Here is an 18,860-nt window from a genome sequence, read left to right as displayed (position 1 = left end):
TGCCCACACCCACCCACCCAGCAGAATCAGCATCCCCTGGAGAGTGATAAAAATGCAGACCTCAGCCTGCCCTAGACCTTCTAAATCAGAACCTGCATTTTAACAAGATCCTTAGGTTTGAGATGCATTGATCTAGCAGACTCTCCAGCTAAATGTGACTTTTCAGCTCACTATTTTAATTTCACTACTTCACATTTTCAATCCAAAAGGATGAAAGATTTTAATTACAAGAGAAAATAAGGTTATTAAGGAGAGAGACATCAGGAGGGTCCCAAATTATGTCTGTGATTGATGACTTTTAAATCAGAAGGCAGTTGGTTTTTATGGTGTCTGAGATCACAGTGCTCTAAGATCCCAGTACCTTGTAATTGTATTCGTCTCTCATCTTCACTGTAAGTTTCCTGTGGGCAGGATAATGTCTGAGATATTTATATCTTCAGTGGCTCATGCCTAACGCAAGGAGGTGCTCCAAAACGCCTGGCTGGGAAAAAATTGCCAGTTGCTTACGAGTTATATCCACTCTTCAAGTTCAAGCTTAAGGCTCCTTTCCTCCAGAAGATTTCTTTGGTTATTTCACCTACCATCCACCTGCTCTAAGTAAATACCACTTATTTGACATTTAACACACACACGACTTTAGTTATCAATTATCTTTATTTTCTCTCTCTCTTATTACCCTACCAAAGGTGTAAGAAGCTGCTTCTTTTTATACTTTTCATACTGCCTTGCAGAGTAGGCATTCAAATATTGCTTACTATTGAGAGCTCTCTTAAAATTTTTAAAAACCACTAACGTGAGAAAATCTACAAGTTTTGATTTTCCTTCAAGCATCATTCTAAATTGTCAAAATTAATTCTAGAGTTGACAATATTTAAACAGCTCCTCCAGTTTTGACCTATTTAAGTTAAGTAAAACATGTACTTTGATATAAGAAATACTTTCTAATTTTCAAATGGTTGGTTGTCCGTTCAGCCAACTCAATTCTCATTTCTGTTATTTATGCCAGTAACTTATACTTCTCTATGTTGAGCATATATAAAATGTTTAATTTATAACAGATTAATTCATAACTAAAATAAATTTATAGCTAGAGATCACTTTAGGGAAATTATGTAATAATTTATAAAGTTTGTATGATGTCCCTGAGAGTGTCACACACAGACGGATATTTCCATTTTAAAGCTAATTGTAGACATATTGCCCCGTAGTGCACCCATGGCATGTAAAGTTTTAACTCCTGGAATCATCACTGCATTTGTCAACATCAACATAGCTGTCCCAGTGTTTTGATGTATCATTATTTCAGCTCTTGTAGTTTTAAAACGCACTTTAGCCTGTTACGTAAATCATCTCTAACTGTCCTATAGATGGCAGCATTGAGCAATATATTTGGTAAGATTGATTTTTTGGTTTCTGTGAATTTTCAGTTGGGAGTGAATTTTTCATACAGCATATTTCATTACAGTACACCTCAAGACTAATTTAGCATACGGTGGCAAGGTAATACGTGTACCTGCTCAAAGTTACTTCAGTTAGTTTCCACAAAAGCATCTCTTTCTATTCTGTATATGAACCAGATTTCCAGAGTTATCTCAACCCATTAATAAAAAAGTAGAGAAAATATGAAATTGCTATAGTATAATTATAATTATATATTAACCACCTTTAACGTTGGTAGTAAAACATCAGCAAGTAGGAAGAAAGGACAAGAACATCCGATGATCAGTGATTATCTACCACGTGAAATCCATTGGTTTGGAACAAAATGTCACAGCAATCTGGCTTATTTCATGATTTCTAATGAATCTATTAGCCACTGAAGTTGTGTTTTTAAAGCAGAAATCCTTTCCCGCTGAGATTTTTTTTAAAAAGCTTTTATAATAACAATTAGTTTTATATGATCACAATTCTAACCTTTCTGTGAAGATTATTCTAGAATATTTGCAAATTAAGTTGATTTTCCAGACGACTCTTTCTTCTAGAAAAGAGTACTTTGTTTTCCATATAGGTGTATTTCTTTTATTTAGCTTTTCTTTGGGGGGCGGGAATCATTTCAAAAGTAAATGGATTGGGGTTGTTTTTCCTACAAAATTTGAAATATTCTCCACCCCCGCCCCGCGCTAAACATCCAACCTCTAAAAAGCCCTTTGGCCTTAGATTACATTGTTACTAGTAAACAACACTTTTACCTTTTATTTTTTTCCTCTCCAAGGGTAAAACCCCACAATTACTTTACTACGAACTTCAGACTTCCCTGCTTCGCCTCTCCCTCCTCTACTCCCCGTAAAGCACGCTCTTCCCCCAGAATCCCAGTCACTGTTATTGCCGCCTTGTTACCAGATCATATCTGCTATTTATAGCTTTGCTGTAGTGGGCACGTGTGCCCACATCACCAAGCTGTCAGAGGTGGAGAAGGGCGGGCTTTCAATTCAACAGCGCGTACACAAATTATAGATTAACCAGGTTGAGATGAGGCTGCACGATGGCACGGAATAAGAAGGTGAGGGAAGAAATGAGAAGCTCCCAGGCTTCGGTGGGGAGTAGGCGCCTTGCAGATACCGGCTCCCCCAGTTCACGTATCACACGCTGCTGAATGGCGCCTTTGGTTCTTCTTCTTCTTTTTTAACTACGCTTTGCAACCTACCTTGGTACCCTCACCCTCTCTCCCCACCTCCCTCCTGCAATGCAAGGCTTGAAAGACAGGCAGCCCCACCAATCAGCAGGCTTCCCCAAGAAACTCCCCCCGCCCCTCAGCCCGGTATTAGGCCCAGGCGCGCTCCTCGGCTGCCCAGTGGGTCCCGTCACTGAGCATGCCCGGCGCCTCCACTGCTGCGTTTCCCGGCGAGCGTCTTGCAGTGCTTGAGAGCTGGCGACCCCAAAACGGGCCAGCAATGGGGTGGGAAAATAAGATAGCGTTAAAAAGAGTGAGAAGCGTCATTTTATTAAGGGTCCTTAATGCCACCTGGACCAGCAGGGGACAAACTGCTTGTTTACAAGTCAGTTTAACAAACAAACAAACAAAAACTTTGGGGAGCGTTTGCTTGTGGTGAGACTGATACCGTAAGCTAACAGTGTAAGAGTCTCTGCAAGTAGACCCGAGCTGCTGACCTGTTCTACTCATGAAGTAGAGCCTTTTCCTGTACAGTTGAGCTGGCACCATCCTTGTTTTCTCCCGATTATCCTTGTGGTCAAGGGTAAAAATTTTATGGGGTGGTTCAATGGGTGTGGAAGCTGTGCGTGAAACAAACACTTCAGCCAATATTTACACAGTAGAGTTCTGGCCTTATGAACCCTCTGTAGGTCGCTAACATCTTTTTAAAATCACAACTAGATTTCAGAATATGATAAGGGGCGTGCGTCTCATTTTCTCCCCAAGTCTTCATCCCAAGGTGTGAATCCCCGCCCTCTCTCTAGGATGGGGCGGGGGAAGAAGCAGTGATATTGACATTTTCTCCCTCAGTTCCTCAGCAGCTAACCCCACCGCGCCAGACATACGACGCTTCCCAGGGATCCCTCTTCTTGTTTTGGAGTGACCATAAACCCCCCAATCACTGCCCTTGGGCGTCCCTCAGCTTTTTCGTGGTACTTCACTGCAGCAAATGCGGGGATTCCAAGGTGGAAGGCTGGCCCAGAAGTCCTTTAGAAAACCTCACACAAAATACAGATCTCACCATGGCCTATCACCCTGAAACTGAAATCCAGCCTTTATATTTCCAGGGAGAAAAAGCCTTGACTAGAAACCTCCCTCCGGAGGGGTTGATCTTACCTGTTAGGTAAGATCCAGCCCAGCTCTCGCGCCCCCTCCTCCCCGGGCCCTCCTACCCTGGGCTCTGAAGCCGCAGTGCCCCCCCCCGTCGCCCCCCCCCTCGCTCCTGCGTCTTCCCGAGTTCGCCCCCCCGCGTTTTCCCAGACTCCCCTCGTGCTTTCGGGTAGCCACCCAAACACCCCCGCCCGCGCCCGCGGCGGGGATTCCTGCGGGCCGGGGGCGCCCTGGGTGGCGCGCGAGGAGGAAGGCTCTGCGCCAGGGCGGGCGGCCGCATAGGGGCGCTGCCCGAGCGCTGCGCAGAGGCCGGGCGCGGGCGCCGCTGCGGCACGGCCGCGGGGCGGAGAGGGGCGGGCGCGGGGCGGGCTCGGCCGGGAATGTAGAGACCCGGGCGGGAGCCTCCCGGCGGCGGCGGCGGCGGCGGCGGCGGCCAGGCTGCGGAGCGCAGAGGCTCCGTCACGTGTTTTTCTCCTCCGAGTGAGACGGCGGCGCGGTCGGAGGGGGCCGGCGCGCAGAGCCAGACGCCGCCGCTTGTTTTGGTTGGGGCTCTCGGCAACTCTCCGAGGAGGAGGGAGGAGGGGAGAAGTAACTGCAGCGGCAGCGCCTCCCGGGGAAGATACGTCTTCCCCGACTCCTTCCCCAACCTCCCCCCGTTTCGCCTCCCGCCCTCGTCCTCCCCCCTCCTCCCCTGCCGACTGGAGCGAGGGGCAGGGATGAGCCTGTCCCTCTGGCGCGTCCCCAGCTCCCCAGGCTGCCTAGTAGCGTTTCGCGTGGAAAAGCCACTTTCTCCGCCTGCCGAGATGGGCCCGAACGGGGGCTGCAGAGGACGCGTCCGCGGGCGGCGGCAGCAGCAGCAGAAACGGCCGCAGCGCCGCGGTCTCTGCGATTGAGCTGGTATTTGGGCGGCTGGTGGCGGCGGGGACGGTTGGGGGGGTGGGGGTGGGAGGAGGCGGAGGAAGAGGCGAAGGAGGAGGAGGAGAGAGAACCCCGTGCAACGTTGGGACTTGGCAGCTCGCCTCCCCCTGCCCAAGGATATTTAATTTGCCTCGGGAATCGTTACTTCCAGAGGGGAACTCAGGAGGGAAGGCGCGCGCGTCTGGAGGGGCAACGCCAGGACCCCCGGCCGCCGCCTGCCTGCGCCGGACTCTGGCCCCGGCGGCGAGAGATGCTTCTTCCCGGCCGCGGCGGCTGAGAGGAGACTTGGCTCTCGGGGTATCCGGGCTGCACTCGCGCCGGACGCGCAACCTCCCCGCAGGGCATGAAACGCCAGTAAACTCCGGTCGGGGCTATCTCCTTGGCGCAGCTGCTGCGTCCTCCTCTACTGCCCCTCCCCGGCGCGGAGGGCGGCGTGGATTTCGGAGTCAGGGTTTCTGCCGCCTCCAGCCCTGTTTGCATGTGCGGGGCCGCGGCGAGGAGCCTCCGCCCCCCGCCCGGTTGTTTCTCGGCGCCTCCCTCCGCGCGGTGGCGGCGGCGGCAGCATGGCGAGCCCTCCCGAGACGGACGGCTTCTCCGACGTGCGCAAGGTGGGCTACCTGCGCAAGCCCAAGAGCATGCACAAGCGATTCTTCGTGCTGCGGGCGGCCAGCGAGGCTGGGGGCCCGGCGCGCCTCGAGTACTACGAGAACGAGAAGAAGTGGCGGCACAAGTCGAGCGCCCCCAAACGCTCGATCCCCCTCGAGAGCTGCTTCAACATCAACAAGCGGGCCGACTCCAAGAACAAGCACCTGGTGGCCCTCTATACCCGGGACGAGCACTTTGCCATCGCGGCGGACAGCGAGGCCGAGCAGGACAGCTGGTACCAGGCCCTCCTGCAGCTGCACAACCGTGCCAAGGGCCACCACGACGGGGCCGCGGCCCCCGGGGCGGGAGGCGGCGGGGGCAGCTGCAGTGGCAGCTCCGGCCTTGGCGAGGCTGGGGAGGACTTGAGCTACGGGGACGTGCCCCCAGGACCCGCCTTCAAGGAAGTCTGGCAGGTGATCCTGAAACCCAAGGGCCTGGGTCAGACAAAGAACCTGATTGGCATCTACCGCCTCTGCCTGACCAGCAAGACCATCAGCTTCGTGAAGCTGAACTCGGAGGCTGCCGCGGTGGTGCTGCAGCTGATGAACATCAGGCGCTGTGGCCACTCAGAGAACTTCTTCTTCATCGAAGTGGGCCGTTCCGCAGTGACGGGACCCGGGGAGTTCTGGATGCAGGTGGATGACTCTGTGGTGGCCCAGAACATGCACGAGACAATCCTGGAGGCCATGCGGGCCATGAGCGATGAGTTCCGGCCTCGAAGCAAGAGCCAGTCCTCCTCCAACTGCTCCAACCCCATCAGCGTCCCCCTGCGCAGGCACCACCTCAACAACCCTCCGCCCAGCCAGGTGGGGCTGACCCGCCGCTCGCGCACAGAGAGCATCACTGCCACCTCCCCGGCCAGCTTGGTGGGCGGGAAGCAGGGCTCCTTCCGGGTCCGTGCCTCTAGTGATGGCGAAGGCACCATGTCTCGCCCTGCCTCTGTGGACGGCAGTCCTGTGAGTCCCAGCACCAACAGGACCCATGCCCACCGGCATCGAGGCAGTTCCCGGCTGCACCCGCCTCTCAACCACAGCCGCTCCATCCCCATGCCTTCTTCTCGCTGCTCGCCTTCCGCCACCAGCCCGGTCAGTCTGTCGTCCAGTAGCACCAGTGGCCACGGCTCCACCTCGGACTGTCTCTTCCCGCGGCGGTCTAGTGCTTCCGTGTCCGGTTCCCCCAGTGATGGCGGTTTCATCTCCTCTGATGAGTATGGCTCCAGTCCCTGCGATTTCCGAAGTTCCTTCCGCAGCGTCACCCCGGATTCCCTGGGCCACACCCCGCCGGCCCGCGGTGAGGAGGAGCTGAGCAACTACATCTGCATGGGAGGCAAGGGGGCCTCCACCCTCACGGCCCCCAATGGTCACTACATTTTGCCTCGGAGTGGCAACGGTCACCGCTACATCCCGGCAGCTGGCTTGGGCACGAGCCCAGCCCTGACAGGGGATGAAGCAGCCAGTGCTGCAGATCTGGATAATCGGTTCCGAAAGCGGACTCACTCTGCTGGCACGTCGCCTACCATTTCCCACCAGAAGACCCCATCCCAGTCCTCTGTGGCCTCCATTGAGGAATATACCGAGATGATGCCTGCCTACCCACCAGGAGGTGGCAGTGGAGGCCGAGTGCCCAGCTACCGGCACTCCGCTTTCGTGCCCACCCACTCCTACCCAGAGGAGGGTCTGGAAATGCACCCCTTGGAGCGGCGTGTGGGCCACCACCGCCCAGACACCTCCAACCTCCACACCGATGACGGCTACATGCCCATGTCCCCAGGGGTGGCCCCAGTGCCCGGGAGCCGAAAGGGCAGTGGGGACTACATGCCCATGAGCCCCAAGAGTGTGTCTGCCCCTCAGCAGATCATCAACCCCATCAGACGCCATCCCCAGAGAGTGGACCCCAATGGCTACATGATGATGTCCCCAAGCGGCAGCTGCTCTCCTGACATTGGAGGTGGGCCCAGCAGCGGCGGCAGCAGCGGTGCCGCCCCTTCTGGGAGCACCTATGGCAAGCTCTGGACGAATGGGGTAGGGGGCCACCACTCTCACGCCCTGCCACACCCCAAACTCCCTGTGGAGAGCAGTAGCGGCAAGCTGTTGTCTTGTACGGGTGACTACATGAACATGTCGCCAGTGGGGGACTCCAACACCAGCAGCCCTTCCGACTGCTACTATGGCCCTGAGGACCCCCAGCACAAGCCAGTCCTCTCCTACTACTCATTGCCAAGGTCCTTTAAGCACACCCAGCGTCCGGGGGAGCTGGAGGAGGGCGCCCGGCACCAGCACCTCCGCCTTTCCTCCAGCTCGGGTCGACTCCTCTATGCTGCGGCGGTGGAAGATTCCTCCTCGTCCACCAGCAGCGACAGCCTGGGCGGGGGATACTGCGCGGCTAGGCCCGAGCCCGGCCTGCCGCATCTCCACCATCAGGTCCTGCAGCCCCATCTGCCTCGAAAGGTGGACACAGCTGCCCAGACCAACAGCCGCCTGGCTCGGCCCACGAGGCTGTCCCTGGGGGATCCCAAGGCCAGCACCTTACCTCGGGCCCGAGAGCAGCCGCAGCCACAGCCGCAGCCGCCGCCGCCCCTGCTGCCCCCTCCGGAGCCCAAGAGCCCAGGGGAATATGTGAATATTGAATTTGGGAGCGATCAGCCGGGCTACTTATCAGGCCCGGGGGCGTCCCACAGCTCGCCTTCTGTCCGGTGTCCATCCCAGCTCCAGCCGGCTCCCAGAGAGGAGGAGACGGGCGCGGAAGAGTACATGAACATGGACCTGGGGCCGGGCCGGAGGGCCGCCTGGCGGGAGAGCGCTGGGGTCCAGCCGGGCAGCATGGGCCCGGCGCCCCCTGGAGCTGCTAGCGTGTGCAGGCCCACCAGGGCAGTGCCCAGCAGCCGGGGTGACTACATGACCATGCAGATGGGCTGTCCCCGGCAGAGCTACGTGGACACCTCGCCGGTCGCCCCCATCAGCTATGCGGACATGCGGACCGGCGTCGTCGTGGAGGAGGCCAGCCTGCCTGGGGCCGCCGCGGCCACGCCCTCCTCGTCCTCGACGGCTTCTGCTTCCCCCGCTGCGCCTCAAGGAGCAGAGGAGCTGGCGGCCCGCTCTTCCCTGCTGGGGGGCCCGCAGGGACCCGGGGGCCCGAGTGCCTTCACGCGGGTGAACCTCAGTCCCAACCGCAACCAGAGTGCCAAAGTGATCCGTGCCGACCCGCAAGGGTGCAGGAGGCGGCACAGCTCCGAGACCTTCTCCTCGACGCCCAGTGCCACCCGGGCAGGCAGCACGGTGCCCTTCGGAGGGGGGGCTGCAGCCGGGGGCGGCGGTGGTGGCAGCAGCAGCACGGAGGATGTGAAACGCCACAGCTCTGCTTCCTTTGAGAACGTGTGGCTGCGGCCTGGGGAGCTCGGGGGAGCCCCCAAGGAGCTGGCCCAAGTGTGCGGGGCCGCCGGGGGTTTGGAGAATGGGCTTAACTACATAGACCTGGATTTGGTCAAGGACTTCAAACAGAGCCCTCAAGAGCGCCCCGCTCAGCCGCAGCCTCCTCTTCCCCCGCCCCCTCATCAGTCTCTGGGACGCAGCGAGAGCGGCTCCACCAGCCGCTCCAGCGAGGATTTAAGCGCCTATGCCAGCATCAGTTTCCAGAAGCCGCCAGAGGACCTCCAGTAGCTCAACTGGACATCACAACAGGTGCGTTTCATGGTGACAAAAGTCAGAAGACAAAATTGCTTTTAACCTTGTGCTCGAATTCGGTTCCCCTGCCCCCGCCCCTTCTTCCCTCTCCTCCCCACGGCTTCTTTAGGGAGTGCACTCCCAGGAGGGAGGGGTCAGGGCACAGGAGACGACACCTGGCTGATGGCCCGATAAATCTGTAGGAGCAGCCACAGGAGGGCTTTTTCCTTTGAGGTTCCCAAGTGAAGTACTTTGGTTTTTCCAAGACATATATCCTACAATACCAGTTCTGAGGTTTGTGAAGTTCATATATAAGAACCTTGATCTCTTCATCGAAGTTTTCTTTTGACTATACAATTAGGTCAGTCTCTGGAAGGGACAGTTCTATAAAAATATTTATTAATACAGGGGCTAAGCCCTTCATGTAAAGGTAATTTCTCAGAGCTCTTAAGGGTGATTTTATCAAGTTGCTCTGTGTACTTTGGTTCTGTGATTTCACAATACCAAGGCAACATAAATAGCAGTGGGAAGCATCAATTTTTATTCCTGTTGCCCTAAAAAGATTCAGAAGTAAGAGCTTGCTTAGGCTTACGTATTTAAAGAAATACCTGTCTATGACTCTCTTTAGAACGTAATTATTGGTGACATTTGTTTTTGTTCCTGCATGAAGATTTATGAAATATTACTCACACACCGACCCACAACCTCACAGGCGTGGCTGCTTTTGTACGGTTAAGGCTGCGTGCGTCTGGGACCCATTACTGAGTTAAGAGTTACGAAAATTCATCTCAGCTTGTGTGCCTTACAATTGTCTTTTCTTGCAAAGGCCCGCACAGAGACACCACACAGATCATATTGGGGCTACTGTACATCTTCTGTAAAATTACTTAACATTTTTACACTGAAGAGAAGGAATATTAGGTCAGGGAAATGGAAGAGTTTGGTTTTCATCTGCACTGAATGTAAGGGCTAACCCTTGTACTCTTTGTTTGTAGGATATTTATTGTTTGCCTTTTAAGTTCAAGAGTAGATGCCTCAGTAACTGTTGAAAGTTGGCTTCAGGTGGTCTGCGGCTAAGGCTGTACTGAAAACGAAAAACATTTGTAATAGGAAATTAGCCTGCCCTTGGTTCTGTTGAGACTGTTTTCTGGGGGTCATGATTGTGGGAGGAGGAGAGGAGTATAGTTTGCAAATAATGAGATGAGTTGGCAATGTAGAAATTTCCAGCATTTGGAAACACTTTATTCTGACAAACTGATAATCTTGTGATAGTCTTTTTATATATGCTTCACCGAATGAGCTTTTAAAAGCATTTTTCTTCCTAATGTGTGTCCATTCATAAGAAATTCATGTGTGTATTGGGTTCCTATTGATAGGTATTTTTTTATTATGTGGTCACAGTCTCCTTGATTCTAAGTTTCTAATATTTGACCCATATCATTTTCTGTTTCGTAGAACAAGGTACAGGTATACAGACGTTCAAACTAAGATTTTAGGTGATATATTACACAAAGCATTTATTTGATTAGTATTCAAGATTTATTTTCATGATTCGTTCTCTAGAAGAGAGATTTAATTGTGTACCTCAACAGTAAAAATTTTGGTTATTTCAAATGATGTTTTTGGAAATGTGAATCTCTCTAACACTTTAACTGTTCGTGTTGCAAAGTGTTTCATTTATAAAAGAATGAGAATTTGAAGGGAAAAAAACCCAGCAGAACTAAGATTTTGCTTTTAAAGGAGATGAAAGATAAGGCTAACAAACAATAAGTTTTCCTCACCTGTTTTCTTAATTTGAACAGGTTTTGTTTTTTAAGAGAGTAGAATAAATAATGTTTTGTTCTGAAGGAAATTGATGACCAAATAAAGTTTTAGTTTTTCAAAAGGGCTTTAAAATAAAATCCTCCTCATATGGAGGATACACTAAAAACGAACCAACCAAAACAAAACAATCTTCTATTCTTAGCTTTCTGAGGGAAAATATAATATTCTGGAACAACCATATAAGCATATCCTTAATAATCCTGGAGTAGCAATAGACCATGCTTTGATAGCACCATGCAATAAAAATTCTAAAATGTGTATTTGTAAGATGTAAATGGAGAGAGATGAGGGTGTGTGTGTGTGTTTTAAGTGAGGTACCAAATGCTACTTGGCACATTTACATCCTGAATTCTGCTTGTCTGCCTTTGCCCTGTTGAGTTTAAAGACGTGATGCGATAGGCCAACTATCATCTGAAACAAAAAGAAATCAAACCTGTCTGTGGCAAACCACTTTGCCTGGGAATGCGTGTGTTAGTTTGTGAAAACCTTGTTTTCCTAACTTCCTCAGCAATTGCTATCTTTGCCTGTCTTTCCTGTTTCTCAGGTAAAACCTGAAATAGGAAAGGAATGAGGGGCTCAGAGATGTGTGCTCTTTCTCCTAACCCCTCATTTTAAACAGCTCTGCTTGTTGAATATTTTTCACTGGAACATTTCTGAGGTTATTTCGTGCAGGTGCCCCAGGACTGCTGGTTGCCCTTGATTCACCTTCTGTCAAACCACCTTTTCTGTTTCTCTTCTCTCTCTTGTCCATCCGTGTCTCCTCTGGGTTCTGACCTGCTGGATTGTTTTATCCCCCTCTCCTGTGCCCCTTGTTTCCTACCTCTTATTTCATGTTCCTGCCATTGCCTTTTTTTTTCTTTTTGGCTCCATTTCATAATTTCGCAGTACTTGTGGCCTACTCTCCGCAGAGTACATTGAGAGCCCAAAAGAGAGGGCAGAAAGGGCATGGCAGCCCAGGTATCTTCAACCAGCATTTACCGCAAATTTGTGTGTTAGTTTTGTAACTGCAGCTGGGCAGATAGAGCAGGCTTTGGCAAAGACACAGACTCCAGCCATTGCTTTAAGGTTCCTTTTTTTTTTTTGGTCATTTTGTTACGTCCCCTTGAAAAACAAAATGGGCCATTTTTCTTCCTCTCACTGCATTTCCTAGTTGTGATTTCCAGGATGCCTACCTCCACGACTACCTCCCATCTCTCCTTCCCTCTCCCTCCCGTCCCCTCGCTGTGTGGCCTTTTTGTCTGGCGCACACCCTCTGGGCTCTGGCACTTTCCCGTTTCCTCGGTCACCTCTGCTTCCTGCATTCCTCCGTATTTATTTGGGGCTTGGCTCCCCCTGCCTCCTGCAAGCCCCCTTTGGCCTGGGGTCGGGGGATCTGCAGCGAGGCTGAGGCCACCCTAAGAAGACTCCAGCCCGGCCCTCCTCCGGTCGCCTGGGGGCGCGGGGGCGGCCGGGTCCCTTCCCCGGCGCGTGGTGTGAGGTGGCGGTGGCTGACGGCGGTGGCGGGCGAGTCGCGGCCCCTGCAGAGCAGTACAGAGTCTGGCCCTGAGCGGGCGGGGCAGCCGGGCTCTGATTGGCCCCGCCGGAGCCAATCAGCGCGAGCGTAGGCCGAGCCGCAGCAGGGGTGGGGAGGGGCCTCGGGCGAGGGTTGATAGGGGGCCTTGGTCTGGAGTCTGGGGGTGGCGGCGGGCCGGGAATCCGTCGCCCACCCTTCTCCCTCCGCCCGTTCCCTCTGGAGCCCACAGAACTGAGCTAAGTACACGCCCCCTCCATCCCCCCCTCCCAGAGGATGTTATGCACTCGGCCTTATTCTTGTCCATCTAGACCAGAATCCTAAGAATGAGCAAGTCCAACCAGCCCACTGACAGAGGCCGGAAACACACGCTTCCTCTTATATTTAATTGAGAAAAATCCAGGCCGTGACCATGTGACGTGCCCCATTTTGTTTCCCTCCTCTCTTTACTACGGTTTACTACTACGCCACGTTCCTGTTCCTTCACCTTCCTGTCTTGAAATCTGCAAGCAGGTTGGAGCTCTACAGCACGTGGTTGTAGGATTGATTGGGTTGGCTCAAGATTTTTACATTTACTTCTCTTACTACTGGGAGGGAGGAGAGAAAAAAACGGAGTAGGAAATACAAGTGCTGTGGCTGGCACCGTGTGGGGATCATTCGGAAAACACATTTGGCTTGAAATTACGTTAGGGTCAACCCTTTACTGAGTGCTTGCAGTTTGCAAAGCTAGATAAGATGAACAAAAACTGACCATCCTCGGCCCATGGGAGCTCACTGAGAAATGAAAACGTCTGATGTAGCTTGCTTGCAAATCGTGAGAATCTAGAAATTCGTTACGAGGGCTTGGGTAGGGCTCCTTACTGAGCTTGGAGGTAATGCTGCTTGCTTCTCAAAAACAGATTTGTCTTTTGACCAGTGACAGCCCTAGTGGCAGCTCATCAGGGCAGGCTGGGCGAACTGATTTTGAAAGCTTGCTGGATTTGTGTTGTGCTCCCTCACATAACCAAAATTGTGTGAAGTGTAGTACCAAATGAGATCGGAAATTTGTTCAGATTTGTCTTTTGTACAATAAAGAGGGGAAATAACAAAGAGAAATACCATGGAAGTATTTTCTTCTCCCCATCCCTCTCAAATAAGCATTTCTCACCAGCCAGCAATCCCTGTTGCAATCACTGAATCATAAGCCCCAAAGGCAGCATTTTTCCTTAGGTGTTGATTGAAACATCGCAGGTGAAAATGGAAGGAAGTAATTCTATGCCCCTGAGTAATTCTATGCCCCAACACTGCTTCTGAGCCGGTGGAAGTGAGCTTCTCTGCTGTTCCAGAAAACCTTGAGCATCTAACAATCTTCTTAATTTCTGCCATTGTTTGGGTAGCTTTTTGTGTTAAAAATAAATCCATAAAAAATTTCATATATTAGAGTCATTTATCTGATTGCCCCCCAGATAAACACACTATCTCCAAGGTTGTCTTACAAGTAAGAGACTTGGAATCCAAAAGGGCATACTTCCCTCCCCCCTCCTTTTTTTTTTTTTTTTTGTTTGTTTATCAGAATTCCCGGAAAGTAGTTTAATGCTATCTTGAATGATACAATGGAAAAAACAGCTTCTGGGAGCCAGAGATCTTGGGTTGTAGCACAGCCTGTGCTCGTCACTAAGCTGAGCGACCTTGAGAAAGTCACTTAATTTCTCTGTACATATTTCCTCATCAGTAACTGGAGAATTTTGTTCTAAATTATTCTAACTTCCTTTGCAGCTCTAAACGTAGGGATATTTTGGAGAAAATGACTGATATTCTTTAATGGGTCAGTTGTCATGAGGATTCTTTCTGAAGAAGCTATTGATGGGGTTGTAATGAAGTGCATTAGAATATACTGTTCTGTCCTGTTCGAACTTCTGGATCACTCTTTATGGTTTGATTCAGGACTGATTTTTAACCTTTCTTGTTTGGAGGGGGCATTTTCAGGTTTTAACAGACCTTAAGACAAACCTTCCTGACTACACCAGTCTAAATTTTTGGAACCTTCTCTAGACTGGATTCGGTTCCTCTCCCTCCTCCCTAAGGTCACCTGTTGGAAGCATCCCTCCCCACCTGACAGTATAGGTCAGGCTTTAACCAATCCATTTCTATGACATTATTCTGTTTATTATGTTGGAAATCACCCCTTCTTGCTCTGGTGGTCTGTTTATGGACAATGTTTCTCATTTGTTCCATCAGAATCCTTCAGTGAGGTATCCACTTGAGTGAATGGAGAGGAAATCTTGAGAGGGCAATTGGGAACTATAGGAATTTGTGCACAATTTTTTGTTTAGTTTTATTTTTCTCCGTTAGATGTGTGAAAAAGTTCTTGCTGGCAGAAATCAGTGTTGTCCGTCTTTGTGCTTCAGGATTTTTGATTGGTCATTTGAGCTGTACAGTGCTTTGCTGACCCAGTGTAATCCTGACTGTCCAGTTGCCAATGTATTCAGAGGTTCCTACCCTTTGGGCACCTCCATGTGGATTTCATAAATCATTAGAATAGTTTATTGACTCTTTCAATCAAAACTTCATTGACCTAATGCTTTTCCAATCCTCCTGCTATAATCATATATATTTCTTAGCTGTATAGTATATGAATGGTTCCTTTTATTTTGGTGGGTTGGTAGTTTTAGTATAATGGAACATTTCACAATTTTAAGGTTTTGTTTTGCTTTGTTTTAAAGAAAACCATTTCCTCAATTATTTCCTCATGTTTCGGAGTTACTGGAAATTGTATTCAAGGAAAATAGCTTCTTGTGGATTAGTTTGAAGTCAGTTTCACACTAAAGATTCTGTAACTTTTTTTCATACTAATACTGTTTTTTTTTTTTTTTGGCTGCATTGGGTCTTCGTTGCTGTGCATGGGCTTTCTCTAGTTGTGGTGAGCGGGGGCTACTCTTCGTTGCGGTGCGCGGGCTTCTCATTGCAGTGGCTTCTCTTGTTGCGGAGCACGGGCTCTAGGCGCGCGGGCTTCAGTAGTTGTGGCTCGTGGTCTCTAGAGCTCAGGCTCAGTAGTTGTGGCGCACGGGCTTAGCCGCTCCGCGGCATGTGGGATCTTCCCGGACTAGGGATCGAACCCGTTTCCCCTGCATTGGCAGGTGGATTCTTAACCACTGCGCCACCAGGGAAGTCCCCTAATACTTTTCTTGTGTTTAAAATAATAGATACTCTACCACATTTATAATTATGTAATTGACTTATTTCATTACCTTGTGAGTCCATAGCTATATGGCAAACTTTAAAAGTTCTTTTAAAAATGTTATTGAAACAGGCTCAGAAGTTGTAATCACATTGAATTTTAACTTAACAGAATTAAATTTTGATGTTGGTATGGTATAATTGTATACTCATTTCAAACTATTGTGAAATGTTGCAAAAAAAGTTGTTGTAAAGCTTTTTAAAATGATCGACTAGTAAATATCATCTTTTTGGTTCTATTCTTATCTTCCAGTATAGAAATGGTAGTATTTTCTCCCATTCTTACTTTATGGGAATAGGCGGAAGATAGATCAGATAAATATAAGGTACTGTCATCTATGGGAAGAGGAAAGTTTTCCATTTTAATAATCTTGCTGCAGGCTCTACCATAATCTATTTGTTAAAACAAATTTGGTTGGATAAATGTTATTTGTGCTTCTTCAATGAGTCAGTGATCTTTGAATAACAGAGCTTTTACAAATGATGTGTTTATGTTGAAAAGGCTGCTTTTCTTTTTCAACCCCCTTTCTGCATTTTCATGAATGATAGCGGTGGAATTAAATACGTGGGTCAGACTATAATTTTAATTGTATTTATCTTCAAGCAGAGAGGAGATTTTTGTGGATTTATTACCCTACCTTGAATATTTTATTAAGCTGTGTTGCCTTCATTGTCTTCCTTTGCCATTCCCTGTTTTTTGTTGTTGCTGTTTTCCAGTCTGTGTCACGCTGTCCACCATCACCCCTGGCCCTGTTGGAGCCAAACCCATATACACTGGTTGCTAATTGGTCGGGCTGAAGAAGATGCCAGTATAACCCAAGTTGTAGTAAAGAAAAAAGACGTTGATAAACTTCCCTCCCCCCTTTTTTTCCTGTTGACCAAAAAATACTTTGATGTGAGTTCTCTGATCCTCCCTGACATATTTAGGTCATGGTACTGAACAGTATCAGTTAATCTTGAGAAACTGATAGTTGTGTTATGTTTGTTGAAATGATCAAAGAGGCATTCTTTTGGTTGTTGTTGTTTTCCTTCATATATATCTAGTGTGGCAAACAAGTTATATTTTACACAGAAAGTCGTGATTCTTTTAGGAAGGTTATGATCTAAATGAGACAGGCAAAATTAAAAGAAAAAAAAGACATTTGCTAAAAATAGAGCAGTTGAAGGTCTCTGAAATATTCAGTAATTACTATGTATTTAACTACTATTCAATATTCTCCAATGATGATTGCCCTGTTCTTTTAAAGATTATTAAAAGGGCTCTATGGGATATGAAACATAATCATACTTAGCCTTGAATTTTAGGGATTGTGGGAATAATCAGAAGAACTTTCCATCTCCATTACAATAATGGAGGTCACCCACCTCCCAACCCCAAAATAACTGATCTGCCTTTGGCCAGACAGGCCCTAAACTATGATTCCCCTCCCCCACTTTGCCTCAATAAACACCACTGACCACCTGTGGTATTCCAAATAGCACGTATTTTGTTAAGAGGATGGGGATGAAGACATGGAAACGGGGACAAAAATGGGAGCGAGGAGGATTCATCCAAGTAATTACCAAGTTTCTTACGGCACAGCTTACTTGGGGGGAAAAATTGAGATTCAGAAGGTGCAGTCCATGAAAATCTGCATTTTTCCTATACTTACAGGGCTAAAGTGCCCATCTGTCTTAAAGTTTTGCAGCCATCCAACCATGGCTTCCCGCCTCACCATAACACAAGCATACTTAAATAGTTTATAAGGCTGTTGAAACTCTCCTTTGGGAGAATGGTGCATTTTCGGCCATTCTGCTAGCAAACATAATATTTACAAGAAGCAAGAAAATGATAGCTTTGGTCTAAGTGAAGCAGCCAGGAGAGGGGTCCAGGTGTTAAATGTGCAGGAGTTTTGTGAGTACTTGTCACGGGTTGGTCAGTGTTAGGAAACATGGGGTGAAGATGAGGGCTGCAAAAGAAATTGTAAAATCTTTTCTTTTGGTCTTAGAAGCTCTATTACTCAAGGACTTTTTCTACCCCTTTGGGTAGGTGGTTTTTATTTTTAGTAGTGAAAACCTCTAAGCCTCTGACCTCTGGTTCCTGTGCTTGCTTCTGGCGGGAAGTATAATCTTCTTTGAGATTTTGTCAGTTCTCTTTTTTAAGCTCTCTCTCTCTCTCTCTATTTGTTTTGATGGTGTGCAGTCATACTTGTTTTTAAGCTTATGGTAGTTTCTTCCAGAAACATTAAAAAGCATTTTTTTAAAGACCACCAAGTTTTATGATAGTTTGCTGTATCTATTCACACTATTTTCTTCTTTAATATTTTGGTATAGGCAATGCACGCATGTGCTGTAAGTTTCAAGTGGTTTAAACATTTTTTTAAAGGTATAGCGTGCAAATGAAGCCTTCCTCCCACTCCAGTTCCCCAGCTTCTCTTCTCAGAGGCCACCACCAATGCTCGTTTTTTGTTTATCTTTCCAGAGCTGAGCTGCTCATAAAATTTGAAGCTTAGTAACAGAAAGTTGGGTAAATGCCCAGCAGCTCAGAGTCTTCCACGGAAGCGCACACTCAGACCCCACATTTCTGCACGAAAGGATCACAGCAGACAATATACCTCTTACAGTAGACTCACTGCTTTGTTTTTGTTAAAGGGAAAAAGAAAAGTACTCTTTATTTTCCATGCTTCTTTTGAATACTCAGGTTAAAAGAAGTACATAACCCACGAAGGAGGAAAAGCATTAGTTAAGAAATGGTCACCTTTTCTAACTTTGAGGTGTTTGTGCTGATTGATGGAGAAGGGGAAGGTGTCTAAATTTTCAAATTTTCATGGTATTACTCAAGCATTCGGCACCCAACCCCCTTAGCCCCCCACCCCAAGACTGAATGAATAACTAGTTCTTAATATAGTGTAGTAGGATTAAGTATAAAGGTTAAGGATCTTTGTGAAGACTTTCTGGACACTAGGGTCTCAGTTTTGAGAGTTCAAATGAATTAATGTCTCTTGCTGGATGACTGAGAGCTAGAAGTTCACCTCTGAGAAAAACATAAGAAGTGACTGCTTGGAGCTTCTAATACCAGAGGCTGTTGTCTATATTTTTAATGCCATTGGTGGTTGGTGCAAATATTCATGCTATTTTCCTAGAGTAGAGAATTATACTTTCTAACAGTCCTCAGGCGGCTCACACAGGACTGGAAATGAAATGTTGTCCTGGAAAGGCACCCAGAGCCCGAGGACATGAGGCATCTTGAACCATCCTCCCTCTGCCTCTTCACCAGGACTGCCCTTTTCCCATGGACACAGGAAGCTGGACCGGATGAGAACTTAAACTTGAGTGGGGAGAGATGGGG

General features: G+C 48.8%; 1 protein-coding gene across 1 annotated transcript in view; it reads left to right on the top strand.

The window, feature by feature from the left end:
- The first annotated feature begins 4,709 nt into the window (after positions 1–4,709).
- Positions 4,710–18,860, top strand: part of IRS1 (insulin receptor substrate 1) — a 66,754-nt gene continuing 52,603 nt past the window's right edge. Inside the window, exon 1 of the mRNA XM_061187968.1 lies at positions 4,710–9,000. Coding sequence (XP_061043951.1) covers positions 5,242–8,979 — 3,738 coding nt within the window. The 5' untranslated portion in view covers positions 4,710–5,241 and the 3' untranslated portion in view covers positions 8,980–9,000. The remainder of the gene's footprint in view (positions 9,001–18,860) is intronic.

This window comes from Eubalaena glacialis, chromosome 1 (assembly GCF_028564815.1).
Source record: "Eubalaena glacialis isolate mEubGla1 chromosome 1, mEubGla1.1.hap2.+ XY, whole genome shotgun sequence".
Lineage (NCBI taxonomy): Eukaryota > Metazoa > Chordata > Mammalia > Artiodactyla > Balaenidae > Eubalaena > Eubalaena glacialis.
Note: the sequence above shows the minus strand (reverse complement) of the source record. Positions and strands in the feature narration are given on the sequence as shown.